The sequence below is a fragment of the Nanorana parkeri genome, unplaced genomic scaffold (genome assembly GCF_000935625.1).
Source record: "Nanorana parkeri isolate BGI_ZX_2015 unplaced genomic scaffold, ASM93562v1 scaffold474, whole genome shotgun sequence".
In the NCBI taxonomy this organism is placed as follows: domain Eukaryota; kingdom Metazoa; phylum Chordata; class Amphibia; order Anura; family Dicroglossidae; genus Nanorana; species Nanorana parkeri.
The window spans coordinates 428278-447122 of NW_017306742.1; the positions used below are offsets into that span (position 1 = coordinate 428278).

The window sequence follows — 18845 nt, forward strand, 5'->3', positions numbered from 1 at the left end:
CACCCCCCCCCCCCCATGCGTCACTGCACCAAATCAGTCAAGCAAAACAAATGACAAACGCACTCATCAATTAGTCACCAGCTTTACAGCAAGGTGCACACGGAATGTCTGCGAGAATGTTGCAATGCCTCATGGGATTTGTAGTTCCCCCACAGCTGGAGGACCACTGGTTGGCTACCCCTGTACTAAAGTGTCAGGATAATAGCCGACTTTACCTTCACATTAGGGCCAGACACAAGTGGAAGATTCTTCTTTGCTGTACAGGGCTCCATACTGTCCTAAAAAACAAAAACATAAAGACCCAACATTAAACATTAGATAAGAGTGAGCCCAACTCTGGTCATCAGCAGCCGATTATAAATCCTCTTTTACACACTATTCGGCAGCGGCACAGGTGAGAGAGCAAACAGCTCACCCATGACTCGTTGAGGGTTTTTTTTATCAAGACTGGAGCAGCTGTACAAGGTAACGGATACACTAAAGGAGTTACATCTTCATTCAAGAACCTCAACTATTAATGTGTCTTATTTGTGTATCAGTCCATAATAGAAGACACCAGCACTCGATGTGTGCAAGTAGTAAAGCACTTATTAAATTGTCAAATAGCCAACATTTTGGGGTTAAGCAGGGTCCCTTCTTCTGGGCACCATCGGTGTTGTCACTTCAAGCACCAACCTTCATCCAATCTCTGTACGCTGTATGGGGTGTAGGTGATTTCGTATCAATTATTTGTGTATCACTCGGCTGTAGAGCCTCCAATCAGCTCTGAATTGGTGCCGACACTGTCCTTCCTTCTGCAGGGGGCTACTTGTGTTCCCCATGGTCCCTGTGTGTGTTGTAAAGTAGTCACCGCTCCAAGCTCACTCCAGGGATGGACTACAATCTCAACACAAATCAGTAAACTAAACCTGAGATTGTAGTCCATCCCGGGAGCGAGCTTGGAGCGGTGACTACTTTACAACACACACAGGGACCATGGGGAAGAGACGTAGCCGCCCTGCAGAAGGACAGTGTCAACACCAATTCAGAGATGATTGGAGGACCTACCGCCGAGTGATACACAAATTAGATACATTGAAGGGAATTTATCAAAACTGCTTTGCACGGCAACCAATCAGCTTCTCTCATTTTCAAATCTTAACCTCTTGCCGTCCGCCAATAAATTCCCCTCATTGTTAATAGTTAAGGTACTTTAGGCTAGCTTCAGATCTGAGAGTGCGTCCCAGGCAATCGTGTGCACACAGCGGTTGCCGTGCGGCCCCATTGATTTAAACGGGGTTACATCTGCATGGCCATCAGCGACAGACTTTCCTTTCTTTGCGACAGACTGCTTTATTTAGACATGATCGTGTTCTATTGCACGGGCTGATGGCAGCAGGAAAGCACACGATCCGCCCGGTGCAACTGCGGCGCCATTAGAAAATCATGCACTCCGTGACCGCTCGGCAATCTGCACACGATCTCCATGCGGTCACAAATCACACAGGTGAGAACCTAGCCTGAATGCTTTCTAAGGTGCAACTCCTGAGGTAAGTGTCACTTTAAAATCCTTTGGACTTGAATCAATGTTCTTAGAGTGACAAGATAGACTATTAGATGGCAGCACAGGTGAGTCAGAGCAATCAATCATCTCAGCCAAGACTCGTTAAGGTGAAATTATCAAAACCAGAGGAGCTGTGCATGACAACCAATCCGCTTCCTCCATTGTGAAAGCTTAACTGAGACAGAACCTGAATATCTATTATGGGCAACTGCTCAATTTTCATAAACCCCCCCAATTGTATCCCCCTCCCAATACATACAGCAGTGTACACTGTACACCTGACCACACACACACACCCCTAGATTCGCTCATTAAACCCCACAGGCTAGACGAGAGGAAAAAAACAAAAACACAATTCTCCCCGACCATACCAAATACTCCACCCTGCCAGGTGTTGTATCCATCGGCTCCTGCGGCTGTCTGAATACCTGAACAGTGACGGTCGCTGATTGGATGCAGTTACAGGTCAATCATTAACCACTTAAACCCTTTGATTTTAGAATAGCTGTGTGCTCAAGTGTCAATCAGTTCCATGGGAATCAGACAAAATTGGAATAGTGTACAGCCAAATGTGACTTCTCCAGATAAGAATAATTTCCTAAGTCATCATTTAAAAGCCAGTATGGTGTTTGTAAGATGTGTGCATAACAACGCTGGGTGCACAGACAATAGGGGACAGCAAAACAATATACTTTTGGGGTTCACAAATCGCCCAGCGGCTCCCCCTGCTGTTCAATATCTATCTAAACCCCAGGCTGCTTACATACCTCCAGCATAGTCTCCCCACACACCTCCAGCATTGTCTCCCCACACACCTCCTGGGCTGCCTACACACCTCCAGCATCGTCTCCCCACATACATCCCAGCAGCATCGTCACCCCACACACCTCCCGGGCTGCCTACATACCTCCAGCATCGTCTCCCCAGACACCTCCCGGGCTGCCTACATACCTCCAGCATCGTCTCCCCAGACACCTCCCGGGCTGCCTACATACCTCCAGCATAGTCTCCCCACATACATCCCAGGCTGACCAACACAACTCCCGAGCTGCCCTTCATACCTGCAGCATTGTCTCCCCACATCCCAGGCTGCTTACACCTGCAGCATTGTCTCCCCACATCCCAGGCTGCTTACACCTGCAGCATTGTCTCCCCACATCCCAGGCTGCTTACACACCTGCAGCATTGTCTCCCCACATCCCAGGCTGCTTACACACCTGCAGCATTGTCACCCCACATACCTACCATGCTGCCTACATACCTCCAACACTGTCACACCATCTTAGCATATGTGCACATTACAGAAAAGATATTGGTAGCTCTTCACCCCCTCCACCTGTATATTGGGGTTCCTCTGACCCCTCACCAGCATATCTCAAGCACTGCCCCATATATTATGTACATTGGCATAATACACAAATACAATTGGCAGCTCTTGAGTCACAGATCTACTGCTGCCTGGTATTGGGGTGCATGCACTGCTTATACATCCCCAGCACCACCATATTCTATGTATATAGCACATTACCCAGATGAGGTGACTACTAGCTCTTGGGGTCCCCCTGCTACATTATATTAGGGTCCATATCATCCCTGGGCAGCTTACATAGTGCCAGCATTGTCTCCCATCTTATACACATGGTCACATTACATGGATGAGGAGTGCTAGCTCTTGGGGTTCACAAGCTTTGTGCCGATCTATATTGGGGTCCCACTAACCCAAAAACTCAGCATACAAACATTTATCCATATCTACACATTAGACCCAAACAAACTGTCCCCCCACTTTATTGGGGTCCCTCTGACCTTCAACACACATACACCATCCCCCTCCAAAGTACATCCTATAAAGTGATTGCTAGCTCTTGGGGGTCACCCATCAGTATTTTATATTGAAGCCCCACTAGCCCCTCTTCCATACCACAATCCAAACTTCCGCCAGCCATCTAATTAGCCTATTCGCCCACAACAACTACCGGGAACCTACACTTACTAAGCAGAAGGGTTTTAGGCCTAGCCCCGCACCACAGTCGCTATGGCTACCCGCTACAAGCCTCAATCCGGCTGCAAAACCGTCTTCACGCCACTCACTGACCGCCCGACTTCTGCGCCAGTTCAAACCGCCCGCTTATAAAGCGCTTTAAATCGTTTCGCGTTCTGATTGGCTGACACGAGCGAGCTGCTCGGCTCCCATTGGGTACAGGGAGCAAAACCGTTGAGCGCCCGCCCACTGCGTCCGACGTCAGGGCGCCGGGCCGGAGGGGAGGAGAGAACGCGCGTGCGCAGTTTTGACAAGAAACAGCGGAGGGGTGGGGCGTAGAACGCGCGTGCGTTGTTGGTAAAGATAGACATGCGGCGCATTTTTGTTGTTGTTCGCCGCGTTCTAGTGACGTCACACCCGTTCATTCTACCTTCAAACCGCCATCTGCAACTGCACAACTGATCCCCGTTGTACATAGAGGTGAGGTTTTCTGCAGATAAGGTGCTGAGGATTTATTGTGGCATTTTAGCGTTTGCTTTTGTAGTGGGAACATGGTAGCAGGGCTCTGATTTGCTGATCATAATAAACCTAGCTATAGAGGGATAACCCTGTGCGATTCAACTGCAGAACACACAGCGTTGTCACCCTATTACAAAAAGTAGGGTAAAAAGGATCTACTGGCTGGGGGGAGCTGTGGGGGACACTGGAGATCAACAATGTAGGTTTCAGAAGTATAGGAGGGGGTGGAGACAAGACCAGACTCCTTGCACAAGTAGAGAAGCAGCAGTGACTAGTCTTTATTATAGGAAATTCTCACACACAGGGGAAGCTGCACACCAAGATATAAGGAAGAATGCACATTAGTCCTGTACACAAATGGGGGCAGCGCTGCATTGGTGGTTTCCAGAGTTCAGCTTTAAGATTTAGGTTTGTCTTTTTTTTCTCCTTGCAGATTGCAGACCCTCTCTTGCCACAATGTACAGATACAAGATCACGCTGAAAGATCGGCACCAGCTCTACAAGCTGATCATCAGCCAGCTCCTCTACGATGGACACATCAACATCGCCAACGGGCTGATCAATGAGGTCAAACTGAACGTGGTGTGTCCCCCCTCTGAGCAGCTCCTCCACCTCATCAAAGTGGGTGAGTAAGCAGAGGTCCTCGGCCACTGCTGCTGCTTATATATGGAGACCAACTGTGTTTGTCCCTTTTTAAGGTATGGAAAACGATGACAGCGCCGTGCAGTACGCCATCGGCCGATCCGATACGGTGGCCCCCGGAACCGGCATTGACCTGGAGTTCGATGCAGATGTACAGACGATGTCTCCGGAGGCCTCGGAATACGAGACCTGCTACGTCACCTCCCATAAGGGTCCCTGCCGAGTGGCCACGTACAGCCGGGATGGGCAGCTGATCGCCACCGGTTCTGCCGACGCCTCGATCAAGATCCTGGACACGGAGCGGATGTTGGCCAAGAGCGCCATGCCGATAGAGGTAACCGCTATATAGATCAGGAGAGTTCCTGCGACTCCGTCGCCTCTGCAGATTAGCAACTAAGCACAACGCTTTCTACAACCTCTTCCTAGGTGATGATGAACGAGACCGCCCAACAGAACATGGAGAACCACCCCGTGATCCGCACTTTGTATGACCACGTGGATGAGGTCACCTGTCTGGCCTTCCACCCGACCGAGCAGATCTTGGCCTCGGGATCCAAAGACTACACCATGAAACTGTTCGATTACTCCAAACCGTCAGCCAAAAGAGCCTTCAAGTACATCCAGGTCAGTGGCAGCCTATGGCAGTGGGAATTGTAGGATAGGAGGTATGGTGGTGGATCAAGAGCAGACGACGGCTCTCCATATGTCAGGCCTGGACAAATCCCAGGAGCCAGGTTGCCAATGCTCCCTCAGGCTAGGTTCACACCTGGGTGATCCGTGACCATGCGGCAATCAGGCACAAAACTCACACCACCACAGCCGTTCTCTCTGGCGGTGCCATTATTTTTTAATGGCAGCCCAATCGCTCTGGCCGGATTGTATGGTTTCCCGCCGCAATTCCGCCCGTGCAATTGAACATAATGGGGTGCTAAAAAAAGCAGCGCATCGAGTGTCGAGTTTTTTAAAGAAGAACTATGAGGTGAGTGCTTTTCACTCACCTCATAGTTCTAGCCGACCTGTGACAATGAGACTGTCACAGGTCGGCTCAGTAGATCGGGAAGTGAGCGAACACATACCGGCGTTCGCTCACCTCTCGATCCTGTCACGGCTCTCTGCCGTGACAGGGGGAGGGGCTGGATTCCCCCCTCCCCGCTCCGATCCTCCAGTGCTGACTGGCGGAACGGGCGGGTACAGCTGGCTCTGCCTCTAGATAGGCAGAGCCAGCTGTCACTCACAAAAGCTGGGCGGATGTCGGGATCGGCTGCGGCGTCCCAGTATATAGTGTGCTGTAGCTCGCGGTATACTTAGCTTAGGGTGACGGGAGGACGCTAGTTTGTGTCCTCCCGTTACCCTAAGGAGAACTATGGGGAAAAGCCCTGACCACCATAGTTATCCTTTTTAAGCACTTGCCGTGCGGATGTACCCCCAATAAAAATCAACTGGGCCGCATGGCAAGCGCTGTGTACACTAGTACATGATCGCGCGTCCCGGGTATCGCTTAGGTCTGAAATGAACCGATAAGTTACAACTTGTGCCCAACTTTTAAGGTTTTCTCTAGTTGCTGTTGATGGAGCCGGCTCCCTCAGGAAAAAAAAATAGCCTGCTGGCTCTTGGATTGGACAGATCAGCTTCTGAATTCTATATTATTTTGTCCACCCCTGTCTTGGATACCAACGGGTGCCTGCATGTCTGTTCCCCTCTCTGGCTTGGTAGTAAACGTCCTGCTATGAACCCCCCCCCCCATGCCCGTCTCTGATTCAGTTTCACTGTGTTACTGACTTTCCCTAATGTCTTGGCTAAGCTTCACCTATTGCTATTCTCCTGTCCAATGAGCTTGCCCTTTATTGGTGGGTGAGACAGCCTCATATGATAGTGAAATGGCAGCTGGCAGGGGCCCTCTAACAAAAAGAAACCAAATGGGTGGGGCTGCCCCCGCACGGCAAGGGTTAAGTGCTTGCTTTGGTCTAGAGAGGAAATCAAATGATACTTGCCTGATTGTCCAAGCTGGCTGGCTGTGACAGTAATCCCTCCTGCCTATATCCTCATCTGCTGCAGTGATGGTATATCCCTCTGTGTCCCCGCGTCCTTACGGGACCTTAGACCGCTGCAGCAGAGGGGAGGAGAGGCTCCAGTAACCGGTCTAAGAGCAAGTTGGCTCCCCAGGATCTAGCGAGTATATTATCTTCCTCCAGTGACTAAAACGAGCACTTAACCCTCGCAGTGCAGGGGTAGCCCCACTGCAAGGGTTAATCATTTCCCCCGGAGTTCTTCTTTAAATCTGGAGCACTCTAGCTATTGCTGACTTTGTGATCCAAGCCAAAAGCCCATAGATGGCCAATCCTGGATATGTGGCTCTGGAGCTAGAATGAATGTAGGTGCACGGCCAACGTTGGTTCCACGTAAGCTTAGGGAAGGCCAGCACCCAGAAAACAAATCAAGCCGACAATGTATCTACAAATGACCTCCATGAGGAAGTGTTGCAACAACAGATGCTTTGGGCGCACACACAGGTCCCCTTTCCCCAAACGGCATAGGCATGACCCCCCAAGACAGACCTTTCCGCATTCAATGATGGGCCACTATAGCAGCTGGAAAGGTCCCGCAGTCTTTTTCTGCACTGGAGTTTTCTAAAACGCACTGGAGACGGATATGATGGAGGAAGGTGCAAAGTGGGAGTGTGTGACGCACGTTCCCAAGTGCAATCTGTCCTTGTAATTCAGTAACGGCAGCTCTTATAGCCTCGTCTTTCAGGTGTTGCGTTTGTACAGTAGATTTCTGATGGTAGCGTTTTTAAAACTGCAGAAAGGAAACAATTGAATCTCCCAGAATGGGAGTCACTGTGACTGCCGTGATAACCTTATATCTGGAGGTCAGGGCATAAATGAGTCCATAGACAAGTGCTCATAGAAGGATTCCTTTATTGTGCCTTGTATTAGACATGTGTTGGATGTCACTGGTTTGTGTAGGAACGCTTACACTCCCTCTCTTATCGCCCCAGGAAGCGGAGATGTTGCGATCGATTTCGTTCCACCCGTCAGGAGACTTCATCATCGTCGGCACACAGCACCCAACGCTACGCCTTTATGACGTCAATACCTTCCAGTGCTTCGTCTCCTGCAACCCTCAGGACCAGCACACGGACGCCATCTGCTCCGTCAACTATAACCCCACAGCCAACACCTACGTCACTTGCAGCAAGGATGGCTGCATCAAGTTGTGGGACGGCGTGTCCAACCGCTGCGTCAACACGTGGGACAAGGCCCACGATGGGGCCGAAGTATGCTCGGCCATCTTCTCCAAAAATTCCAAGTACATCCTGTCCAGCGGGAAGGACTCTGTGGCCAAGCTTTGGGAGATCTCCACGGGGAGGATGCTGGTCAAGTATACAGGTAGGTTTAAAGCCAAGCCGTGATTGGCTAAAGGCTAGTACACATGATGTGATTGGTTACAAGCTGGCTGATCTCTTTGAGGGAAGGACAGCCTAAAAAAAAAGAGGGAGGAACTTGCAGTTGGATATCTCCAGCAGACACAACCTTGGACAGAATCCTCATTTGAAGGACACGTACCATTAATTGCTTATTCCTATTGGCTCAACACTATGCTAGGCAGCCATAAGGACCAGTATGTAGGTACAAGGCCATCTCGGTACAAGGCCATCTCTTAAAGGAGAACTGTGAGGGGAGTGATTTTTCACTCAGCCTCATAATCTGAGCCGACCTGTGACAATGAGACTGTCACAGGTCGGCTCAGTAGATCGGGAAGTGAGAGAACACATAGAGGCGCTCGCTCACTACCCGATCTATCCGTGCAGAGAGCCGTGACTGTCACTCACGGCTCCCTGCAGGGATCCCCCCCATCCGATCCTCCAGCGCTGATCTGCGGAACGGACGGGGTAGGGGGCGGGTACAGCTGGCTCTGCCTATCACGCAGCTGGGTGGATCTAGACAGAATTGTCGGGATCCGTTCCGGCTGCGGCATCTCAGTATACCGCGAGCTGTAGCTCTCTATATACTGAGCTTAGGGTGACGGGAGGACGCTAGTTTGTGTCCTCCTGTTACCCTAAGAAGAACTACGGGGAAAAGCCCCAACCCCATAGTTCTCCTTTTAATCTTACCAAGAAGTGGGAGTATCTCCATGCTGGTGTTGCAGGATTCAATTCAAGTAATGGGGTGCTGGAGGTGGCCTTTGCAGGTCTAGAGATGGGAAGGACAATGATGGGATCTCCCCAACGGGGACTTAAAAATCTGACATGGTCTTACCCTTCCACACTTTAGCCACACATGGAGTTTCCCTTTAAAGTGTGTAGCCCAAGTGTTTTGTTTTTTTAACTGCATTTAATAGATTAGGAATGGGTGAAAACTCCCCGTCACCTTATTTTTGTTCTCTGTGTCCATTTGGGGAGATTATTATTATTATGCAGGATTTATATCGCGCCAACATTTTGCGCAGCGCTTTACAATATAGGGAAGACATTACAATCACAATACAAGATGGTAAGGAGGGCCCTGCCCTTGAGGGCTTACAATCTAAAAGATCACCCTTCCTGTTACTTCCTGCCCCAGACATGCAACAGCAAGTAGGAGGAAATAGTTTTAAAGTGAGAGAATGTCATCACCTTTGTTGATCAACCTTTGTTTTCTTAATTGGTGACTATGGTCACCAGGACAAATCCATGGAACAATCTCCCCAGAAATCAGTAAAAACCCTCCCTAATCCATCTAAAACAAAAAGTTTTGCCTGTACATATACCGTGACTACGTTTTTTTGGGGTGGGAATAGAAGCATCTGGATGACACCCACAAACTCCATGATTCAGATTATGTTTTGGTGGGAAATCCCAGAACCCCAGCAGGGCCAGTCCAGCACTTGGCCCCCCTATAGTGCACAATATCTGAATTGTGCTGAAGATTACACACCTACTTACTACCATTTTGAAGCTGCAGGAAATATTCTGATAAAGAAATGTTTGTGGCGTCATTCATCGGTGAGCTGTGAGGTATTGAGCAGAGGCTGCAGGCCTATTCATAGGAAGCCGTGGGCATGCCACACCTAAACCATGGAGTGATGGCCGCATCATACACTCTGTTGCCCTGCAGTTCTTTATCTGTTAATTGCTATTTAAAGCGCACTTCTCTACGGTAACTGGGGTGCTGCGGTCTCCTGTGACCAGCAGGGGGAGACGTCATGTTGAAGGAAGCCAGCTCGGGTGTTTGGCTGCTCTCTTATGTCGGGGAAAGGAGGTGACGGTCTCAGTTGTAGTTCAGTTACTGTATATTGTGTAGACAATCAACAGTGTTTTATAGAGACCACTGAACCATTTGTATTCGGTTGCATCCCAAAAGAGCTTCCTCGGTGCCCCCAATGACTAGTCAAGGGGTATGTAAACCTCTGAGGGTACCCTAACGCAATCACAGAGCTATTTTAGGGAGCATATCAGTTGCTATAGAACTTAGGCATGCATGGAAGTGAACAGGGGCATATATTTAAACATGGCGGCATACGCCAAACCTGTCCTGTTGGCAAGCAAACAAACTTTCTAGTCTCAAATTAAATCTATTCGCTCATATATGGAATAAGCACAAGCCGGTGTCCATGTGTCGCTATTCGGAGAGCTTGAAAACCCTATTTAGTATAGAAAGTGTCCTCTCTGTCCCTCCCCCCCTCCCAGCTTCCATCACCTCCCTTCTGCAGAAGTCACTTGCGGGTAAGCTGTGGTGTCAGAGCTGACCCCGGTGGATGACATCATATGTGGTATTGATGGGGGTGGGGAGGCTATCGGGAGATGATGTCACTTTAATCTTGAATAAGCAGGTGACAGCGTCTCTTTGATGGCTGGTCCCTCAGTAGCACATACTTGCTCTTCATCTGATCCATTCAGCCATCAGGAGGGAAGTCGATACCCAATATGAAGAAGCTCATAACTCGCTTCCCTTCGTCTCGTGTCAGCGATGCAGCTTGGTGATTGGCCCAGCGCGCTCACAATCTGGTGAGTTTGAGCATGCACGAGGCATTTTTCCTGTTCTCTCTGAATGGAGCGGTACGGGAGTATAAGGAAGGTAATGGCTCCCGGGAAGGGCTGTATTAAAGGGAACATGTTGCCTGGATGGCCCGAGCACGGGTGTACTTTTAAAGCTTTGTTGCTACCCACTGATCCAATCTTGTTGGAGGTTTGGTTGTGTTGAACTCTTGCTATTCTCGCCTCGCAGGTGCCGGGCTGAGTGGACGCCAGGTTCACCGGACTCAAGCCGTCTTCAACCACACCGAAGATTACGTCCTTCTCCCAGACGAACGGACCATCAGCCTGTGCTGCTGGGACTCCCGAACGGCAGAACGTCGCAACCTCCTCTCATTGGGTCACAACAACATCGTGCGCTGCATCGTTCACTCTCCCACCAACCCTGGATTCATGACCTGCAGCGACGATTTCCGAGCCCGCTTCTGGTATCGCCGCTCCACCACTGACTGAGCGCTGCTGCCCAACGCAAAGACAGATCTCCTACACGTACTGCGCAATGTGAATGGGATGACGCTGCCGGGTGCTGTCCAGGGAGCCTTAATAATGGACAACATAGAGGCCAGACACCAGCTCATGTGTTCTACATGTGAGAATATTGTATATGAATCCCAGCTCTGTTTCCGGGGCATCCTGACTCGCATACATTACGGTTCTGTGTGTCTTTAATCTCTGGAATTTAATCTGGAAGCTTCTGCCTTAAACTACCATCATCCTGCATTCCATTGCCGGAGAGCGTCCTTATCTGCCGGTTCCTTGTAAACAATGACATATTTTCCAGGCTGCAGGTCAGTGTGTGGGCTGCTCTCCTCCTGACGTTTATTGACGCTGCGTTTCCCAGATTGCAGCTTCTACCTGTACACAATGTAGTCCCAATGCCCCCCCACCACCAGCCCACACCCTGCTTCCGTGCCACCGTGACTTTATGCAGGACACACAACTGTCTGCGTGCGCTGGACTAAGACTGCCGTCACACTTTGTAATGTCAGAGCCCACATGCCAACCCCCCTTCTTTTTTTTTTTTTTTTTGTAATGACATTAAATTTTGTCTTTTTAATGTAAAAGCATTTTGACTTTTTTTTTTCTTTTCCTTTGATTTGTACTCGTTGCTTTTTAAAAAGTCTGGGCAAATCCTACCAGTCATTGAACACTAATACCTGGGCTGTCGGTGCGTCTCAAGCCGTGGCATGTTTGCAGCACCGGCGTGTTATTATCTACTAAATATGTGCATTGGGGTGCTATGCGGTATGGCACCCGATGGCAGTATGACTGGCACTACACCACAATGCACATATACTCTGATTTGCAGCCATCCGTTACTGTCATGCATAGGTATGAAGCCAGCCGTAGGGGTCATTCGCATGGGTGAGCACGTCCGAACGCACACGCAGGTCCAGGTGTCCGCACACTGTCTGGGTCCTAGTGTGGGTACCCCACAAGATTTGTAGGGGGAAGATCTGTATTGGGAAGCCAGGTGGCGAGTTACTACCTGCCGTCCGACTTCCTGATTGGCCGGGAAACTGGTTCAATGTTTCCTTGCGGCACTGCCCATCAGAGGAAATCTCCCTCTGACCAGAAGTCCCGGTATCGGGGAAGGTATCGGAGCATTTGGGTGAGTACGAGTATCGGTGCATCCCACTACTGTTCTATTTTTTATTTGCCGTTTTGTCCGTTTAGGGAAATCTCCCTTCACTTCCTGTCCTTCAGCCCAGCCAAAACAAGAAGTGAGCGTAAATCTCTCCACACTGAAGAGAAATCCCTTCTCAGACCATTGTCCCTGGAACACGTGTAGAATGTTTTTCCCTCGGAGTCTGAGTCTTTTTAGATTTCCAGTTATTTTGGTGACAACTGCTAGCAGGACAAGTAGAGTGAGAGAAGGTTGACAGGAAGTGAGTGGAAATCTCCAAGGGGACAAAGTCTCATTGCTCTATAACAAACTAAAATAAAAAAATTGGCTTTAGCTTAAAATATAACTTGAGATGCTCTGTGTATATAAAAACCTTTTCATGGAACGTTTCCGCTGTCTCCACGTTCAATCCTCCGATGTTTAAAGTGCCGGTAAACGTTTTGGTTCATGCGCGGCCCTCAGCGGTGGCCACACCGGACGGTCCCGCGTTCAGGAAGTTGCACACATCCTGCGGAATTCGCCCGAACATTTTGTATTCCTCTTTTTCTGTGTCATCTCTTCACTTTATTTTTAGAGAACCACAAGCGGGGCTGTCATCTCTCTGGTCTCCGCAACAAACGGGGAAGTCGCCTCTTCTGTCCTGAGCTTCGAGGGTATTAAACGGCGCCAATCATATCTGGATGTGAGAGAAAAGACAGCAGAGGGTGTGCCAGGGGACGGGGCCCTAAACTCCGGGCACAATTCCTCAATAGCATATTCCACTTTGTGTGCACCAGATGCCTTTTGCAAACCCAGATATTGCATTGTAAATGCAGCAGTGATGTCATCTCCGTGCTGGTCAAAGCCTGAGGAGAGAGCAGAGCTGTGCACACCTTGGTGCACCTGTGGGTTGCGTTCAGAAAATTGTGGCATGCGGCACCTTTGGTGCGCTGTGGCCTATAAAAAAAAATGAATAGGCTTCTTAGCGCAATGCACATAAAAAGCATGTGGGTTACGCTAGGGGGCCCTTGCGTGCAAAAATAAAAGCAGCTGGTAAAGTTGAGCGGTTGAAGAAGTACCAGATATCACCTGCAGGTGGCAGCAAATAATTTCTGCTCAGCTGCATTGAAGGATCTTCATTGCCGGTCTAATCATAGGAAACCATCTAATGTCATTATAATATGTGCCCTGATTTAGCACTGCATACGCACTGACTTTGAATTGCATACAACCTGACTTAGTATTGCATATGCACTGCCGGAATTGCATACACCCTGACTTAGCACTGCATACGCACTGACTTAGCACTGCATACGCACTGACTTAGCACTGGATACGCACTGACTTAGCACTGCATACGCACTGACTTAGCACTGCATACGCACTGACTTAGCACTGCATACGCACTGACTTAGCACTGCATACGCACTGACTTAGCACTGCATACGCACTGACTTAGCACTGCATACGCACTGACTTAGCACTGCATACGCACTGACTTTGAATTGCATACGCCCTGACTTAAGGTCCCCACACACCTTATGATAATCCCGCGATCGTACGATTATCGTAAGGTGTGTGGAAGCCGTGCGACCTCTACTACTGTAAGGTCGCACGACTTTAAACTTACGGACATGTTCGAAAACCCGCCGAGCATCGTACGATGTTCGCATGTGTGTTTAGCATGTTCGTAAGATAAAAGCCGTACGGGCCGGTGTGCGCAAGCGCACACTGCCCGTTCGGCATTGCGGTCATCGGAAGCCCGCACCTCAGGGGGCGTGGCTTGCGATCATCGCAAGTACGATCTGCCTATGCAAGATGGGCAGATCGTACGTTGTTTTAAGTACCTTACAACCCTCGCAAGACAAAAAACGATGGTTGTAAGGTGTGTGCCCAGTCTTAGCATTGAATATGCACTGACTTTGAATTGCATACGCCCTGACTTAGCATTGCATATGCACTGACTTAGCATTGCATATGCACTGACTTTGAATTGCATACGCCCTGACTTAGCATTGCATATGCACTGACTTAGCATTGCATATGCACTGACTTAGCATTGCATATGCACTGACTTTGAATTGCATATGCCCTGACTTAGCATTGCATATGCACTGATTTTGAATTGCATACGCCCTGACTTAGCACTGCATATGCACTGATTTTGAATTGCATACACCCTGACTTAGCACTGCATTAGGGCTGCAGCTAAATCGATTAGTTGGCCGATTATTAAGTTCGATTAATCGGATAAAAAAAAAAAAAGGCTCCAGTGATGGACTACTAGTTTCTATTGCGATTCTAGTCCATCACAGGAGCAAGCTTGGCAAGGTGGAAGTAAAAAAAAAGTGTGGTGTGCAATATAGTACATTATTATAGATCGGCGCAATGCAGAATACCAGCAGCTATAGAGGAATGCAGCAATAGTACATTATACTATAATGTACTATTGCTGGGATTTGTAGTCCTCTGTAGCTGGCGTTATTCTGCATTGCACTGTATATAATGTATTATTGCTGGGATCTGATGTATTCCTCTATAGCATCGGGAGCAACTATGGAGCAAGAAGCAACCTTAGGAGTTCCAGTCGCCATGATTGTGGTGCGGCTGCCTTTGATTGGCTACACAAAACGCGCGCGTGTCCAAGCCTGTCTGCGTTTCTATGAATTAGGATGTGACATTTGAATGTCTTCAGGAGAAGAGAGCGCTGACACGTGGCGAAGGGGAAGATGGTGGTGAAGCTGTGACTTTGTGTGGGGAAGGTGATGAGCAGAAGCACCGAGAGAAGCTGGCATGACATATCACTTCCTGTATTCCTCCCCGACTTTGTGGTTGCTGACATTTTAAACCTGAACTCCAGGGAGATTCCCAAAACTACCTTTACAGTGGGACTCCTCCCACAAAGCCAATGAGTGGGAGCGGTGTTATCCCTGCCCCCTCATCACACAGAACTGCTGCCAAATAGAGAGCTTCTGCGGACGCGAAGGGGGAGATATAGGGAGCTGAAGGTGACATGGGGTCCGGGAGCGGAAAGCTGGGGATGTGAAGGGGGAGATGAGGGGAAGCTAAGGACATGGAAGAGGAGAGTGTGGGGTCCGAGAGCGGGAAGGACACGCCACCTGAAACAGGAATCTCTTTAATAGAAAACCTGACTTCATCCTATAAAGATGCTTCATATCAGAACTCAGATGTCCTCAGTCTGATGGCCAGCATCATCCATCCCACTTCCTATGAGCCTAGGTCATCCCGGACAAGCCCCCATCCTGTGACTGGACAGTGAAAGCAGAAGCAGCACAGGGGTGAGCTCATCTCTCTGTCACTCTGCTCTCTCCTCCTATTTAAAAAACCAATACATTTAATGATGACAGGGCTGCATTCATTTGTGTCTTTATATCCTCCCGGAGTTCAGCTGTAAGGAAAGTGCCTTATTTTTCCTTTCTCAGGTTCCACTTTTCATCCAGCATGCGGGTAGCCGAGACCACTGCCTGGGGTTACTTTGGAGACTCTTCCAAACTTTCACCCCACAACCTCTGCTATACCCGCCGAGTTATTAATTTCAAGCACATCTGAAAGAGGAAGTAGTCGGTCTGACAAAGTAGTCTCGGGCCGCAGAGCTGAAGCAATACGGCTCGGAAAGCGGGAAGCTTCTTTCCAATGTCAGCGGTCGTGTTTACAAACGGTCAGTCACGACATCACAATAATGCAACGCTTCAAGGGGAACAACATTGTCCTCGGAGTTGCAACATACTCCGGGCACATTTATAAAATCTGACATTCACTGCAGGCGACTGTTCCTGCTGCATGTGGCTGATAAACAGCGACTGATTCACCGCCAGTTTGGTGAAAGCCACATTCACCGCTTTGTAAATACGGCCCGCATTTAAAGACAAACACCTCTTTTTAGATTTGTATGGAGCGGGGAATCATTAGACCTCTGTAGGGTTTTTGCTGTCTGTGTCCCCATTAGGGAGATATACCCTGACTTCCTATCCCGGAGGCACAACAGGAAGTGGGAGGAGATCTCTCCAAAGTGAGTACCAAAACAGGTTTCCCAATTGGAGGATTTTCCTTTTGCTTCAGGTCCAGCGACAATTTTGGATTACTCATCACTGTCTGTCTCAGGGGACAATCTTGATCACCCTTTTCATTCAAGGTGGGGGCCATATGGCCTGATCTTGTGAATGTCCCGCTAGACCAGGGATGGGCAACTCCGGCCCTCCAGCTGTGCTTTAACTACAAATCCCAGCACACCTCTGGCTGTCAGTCTTGCAGTGCCTTATGGGACCCGAGTTACCCAGCCCTTATCTAGAGAGTCAGGAGTTGCCCAGCCCTAGTCTAGAGAGTCCAGATTTGCCCACAACTGGTCTAGATGGTCCAGAGTTGCCTACACCTGGTCTAGAGTTGCCCTGGTCTAGAAGGTCCAGAGTTACCCACCCCTGATCTAGAGGGGCCTAGAATTGCTCAGCCCTGGTCTAGAAGGTTCAGAGTTGCCCACCCTTGGTCTAGAGTTGCCTAGCCCTGGTCTAGAAGGTTCTAGAGCTGTCCTGGTCTAAAGGGTCCAGAGTTGCCCATCCTTGGTCTAGAGTTGTCCTGTTCTAGACGGTCCAGAGTTGCCTACTCCTGGCCTAGAGTTGTCCTGGTCTACATTTGCCCACCCCTGGTCTAGAGTTGTCCTGGTCTACATTTGCCCACCCCTGGTCTAGAAAGTCTGGAGTTGCCCACCATTCGCCTAGAGGATCTGGAGTTGCCCTTGGTCTTGGAGGTCCAGAGTTTCCCACCCCTGGTCTAGAGTTGTCCTGGTCTACATTTGCCCACCCCTGGTCTAGAAAGTCTGGAGTTGCCCACCATTCGCCTAGAGGATCTGGAGTTGCCCACCCCTGGTCTAGGGGATCTAGAGTTGCCCAACCCGGGTCTGGAGTTGCCCACCCCTGGTCTAGAGTTGCCCACCCCTAGTCTAGAAGGTCCTGAGTTACCCACCCTTAGTCTAGATCGTCTGGAGTTGCCCACCCCTCATCTAGAAGGTCCGGAGTTGTGTGTGTGTGTCCCCTGGTCTAGAGGGTCCGGAGTTTCCCACCATGCACTAGACATTCACCCTACTTGTCAAAGACATGATGCGAAACCTGGCCATGCACAGGTCGAATTCTTGGTCTCCAAAACCAAAACTGCCCCCCTAACCTGAACCGTGGGGTGCTCCTGCCTGCAGCATCTTCTAATTATTTAAATTCAGCGTGACTCCGCCCACACAGCCCCCTTGTCTAGGTCCAGGATCACTCAATGCTAATGACTACAGGTCCCTCCTCTCCCACAACAGCAGGTCCTTACCTCCCTATGCACCTGAGGCTGGGGGGATACTCTGCAAGAGCCTGCACATAGTGCTGACAGCGGGGTGCAACGCTTTGCCGGAAACACAGTAGATCCACATCGATCATGAAATCAGTGTTTACTGCATTTACTTTTTTTTTGGAAAAGGTGTACTGTGCCTTTAAGGTAAACCTAACACTAATCAAAGTGTGTGGCAGGTTCAGCGGTCAAGATCCAAGCGGGCATGCCGAGCAGAATGACAGGTGCTCCGTTCCTGGCCATTGAAAAGTTTCGATGTGGTGTGAAGAGAAGATGATTGTTGTGTTCTTCTTATCGCAGTTTGCGCAGACTGGTGTGAACTTCCTGTGTCTGACAGATGTGCTGCAGCTGAGCCAGCACTGACTGAGCAAGAACTCTCCGGCCGGCAGCGTGCGAGGGAGCCGTCCAGAGATGGAGCGACCAATCCCCAGCCTCTCCAACAAGGTGAGTCCCTACACTGCATGTGGAGTGCACGGCATGTCACTAAATGTAAACAGGTGGGGGGGTTCAGTGTTTTAGGATGGCAGGATCTATGTGTGTGTATGGTATGCTGGTATGCATCAACTAAACGTTCATTACCGTTCCCATCTCTGTGTCCCCCGGAGGGTAGGGGCGTAACAATAGCCATAGCAGCCCATGTGGCTGCTATGGGGCCTGGAGGGTGGAAGGGGCCCCATTAAGGATTACAGATGTTGCTGTTGACCCGGTACCATCCGTGACATTTACAATCAAGAAGAGCTCACGTCGGATGTACAGGAGGAGACAATGCAGACAGATCTCTAATATCATTGACAGTAGGGAGGTCGCCGAGGGGCCCCATCGAAGTTTTGGTATGTGGCACCATGATCTACAGTTACGCCTCCAAAGTGGCCATACACGGGGCAATTTCATAGAGCAATTCGATTCTTGCATTCAGCTCTGCAGAGCATTGCGACTGTGATCAGTGCGTCGCGGGTGCACTGCGCAGGCTCTTGCATTGTTCAGCCCCTGCTCTGTTCCGGCCTTCTGAATGAAATACAATTGCTGTGACATTATCGCCCGGCTGCCGGCGTGCTCTGTGGGCCCCTCTGCTGTTGTAGCGAAGGGGCTTATAGTATCTGCCACTGATGGTACCTGTGACATGGCTCTATGGGCGGAGCTAAATTCAAATAACAGACAGCTGTTACAAGATGCCCCCCACAATTTTGGTAAGGGAGCGCGC

The 18845-nt window shown here is 49.7% G+C and overlaps 2 protein-coding genes across 2 annotated transcripts in view; one reads left to right on the top strand and one right to left on the bottom strand.

Annotated features, from left to right (window-relative positions):
* Window positions 1–248, bottom strand: part of AURKA (aurora kinase A) — a gene marked incomplete at its 5' end in the record, with an annotated part of 11690 nt that extends 11442 nt beyond the window's left edge. Inside the window, one exon of the mRNA XM_018560671.1 lies at window positions 216–248. Within this exon, the coding sequence (XP_018416173.1) occupies window positions 216–248 (33 nt within the window). The remainder of the gene's footprint in view (window positions 1–215) is intronic.
* A 4223-nt stretch (window positions 249–4471) lies between these two features.
* On the top strand, window positions 4472–11235 carry CSTF1 (cleavage stimulation factor subunit 1). Its single transcript, XM_018560682.1, has 5 exons — window positions 4472–4668; window positions 4742–5019; window positions 5112–5309; window positions 7684–8074; window positions 10892–11235. Exons 1-5 carry the CDS (start codon window positions 4500–4502, stop codon window positions 11149–11151), a joined length of 1296 nt encoding a protein of 431 aa, XP_018416184.1. The 5' UTR covers window positions 4472–4499; the 3' UTR covers window positions 11152–11235.
* The last annotated feature ends 7610 nt before the right edge of the window (window positions 11236–18845 follow it).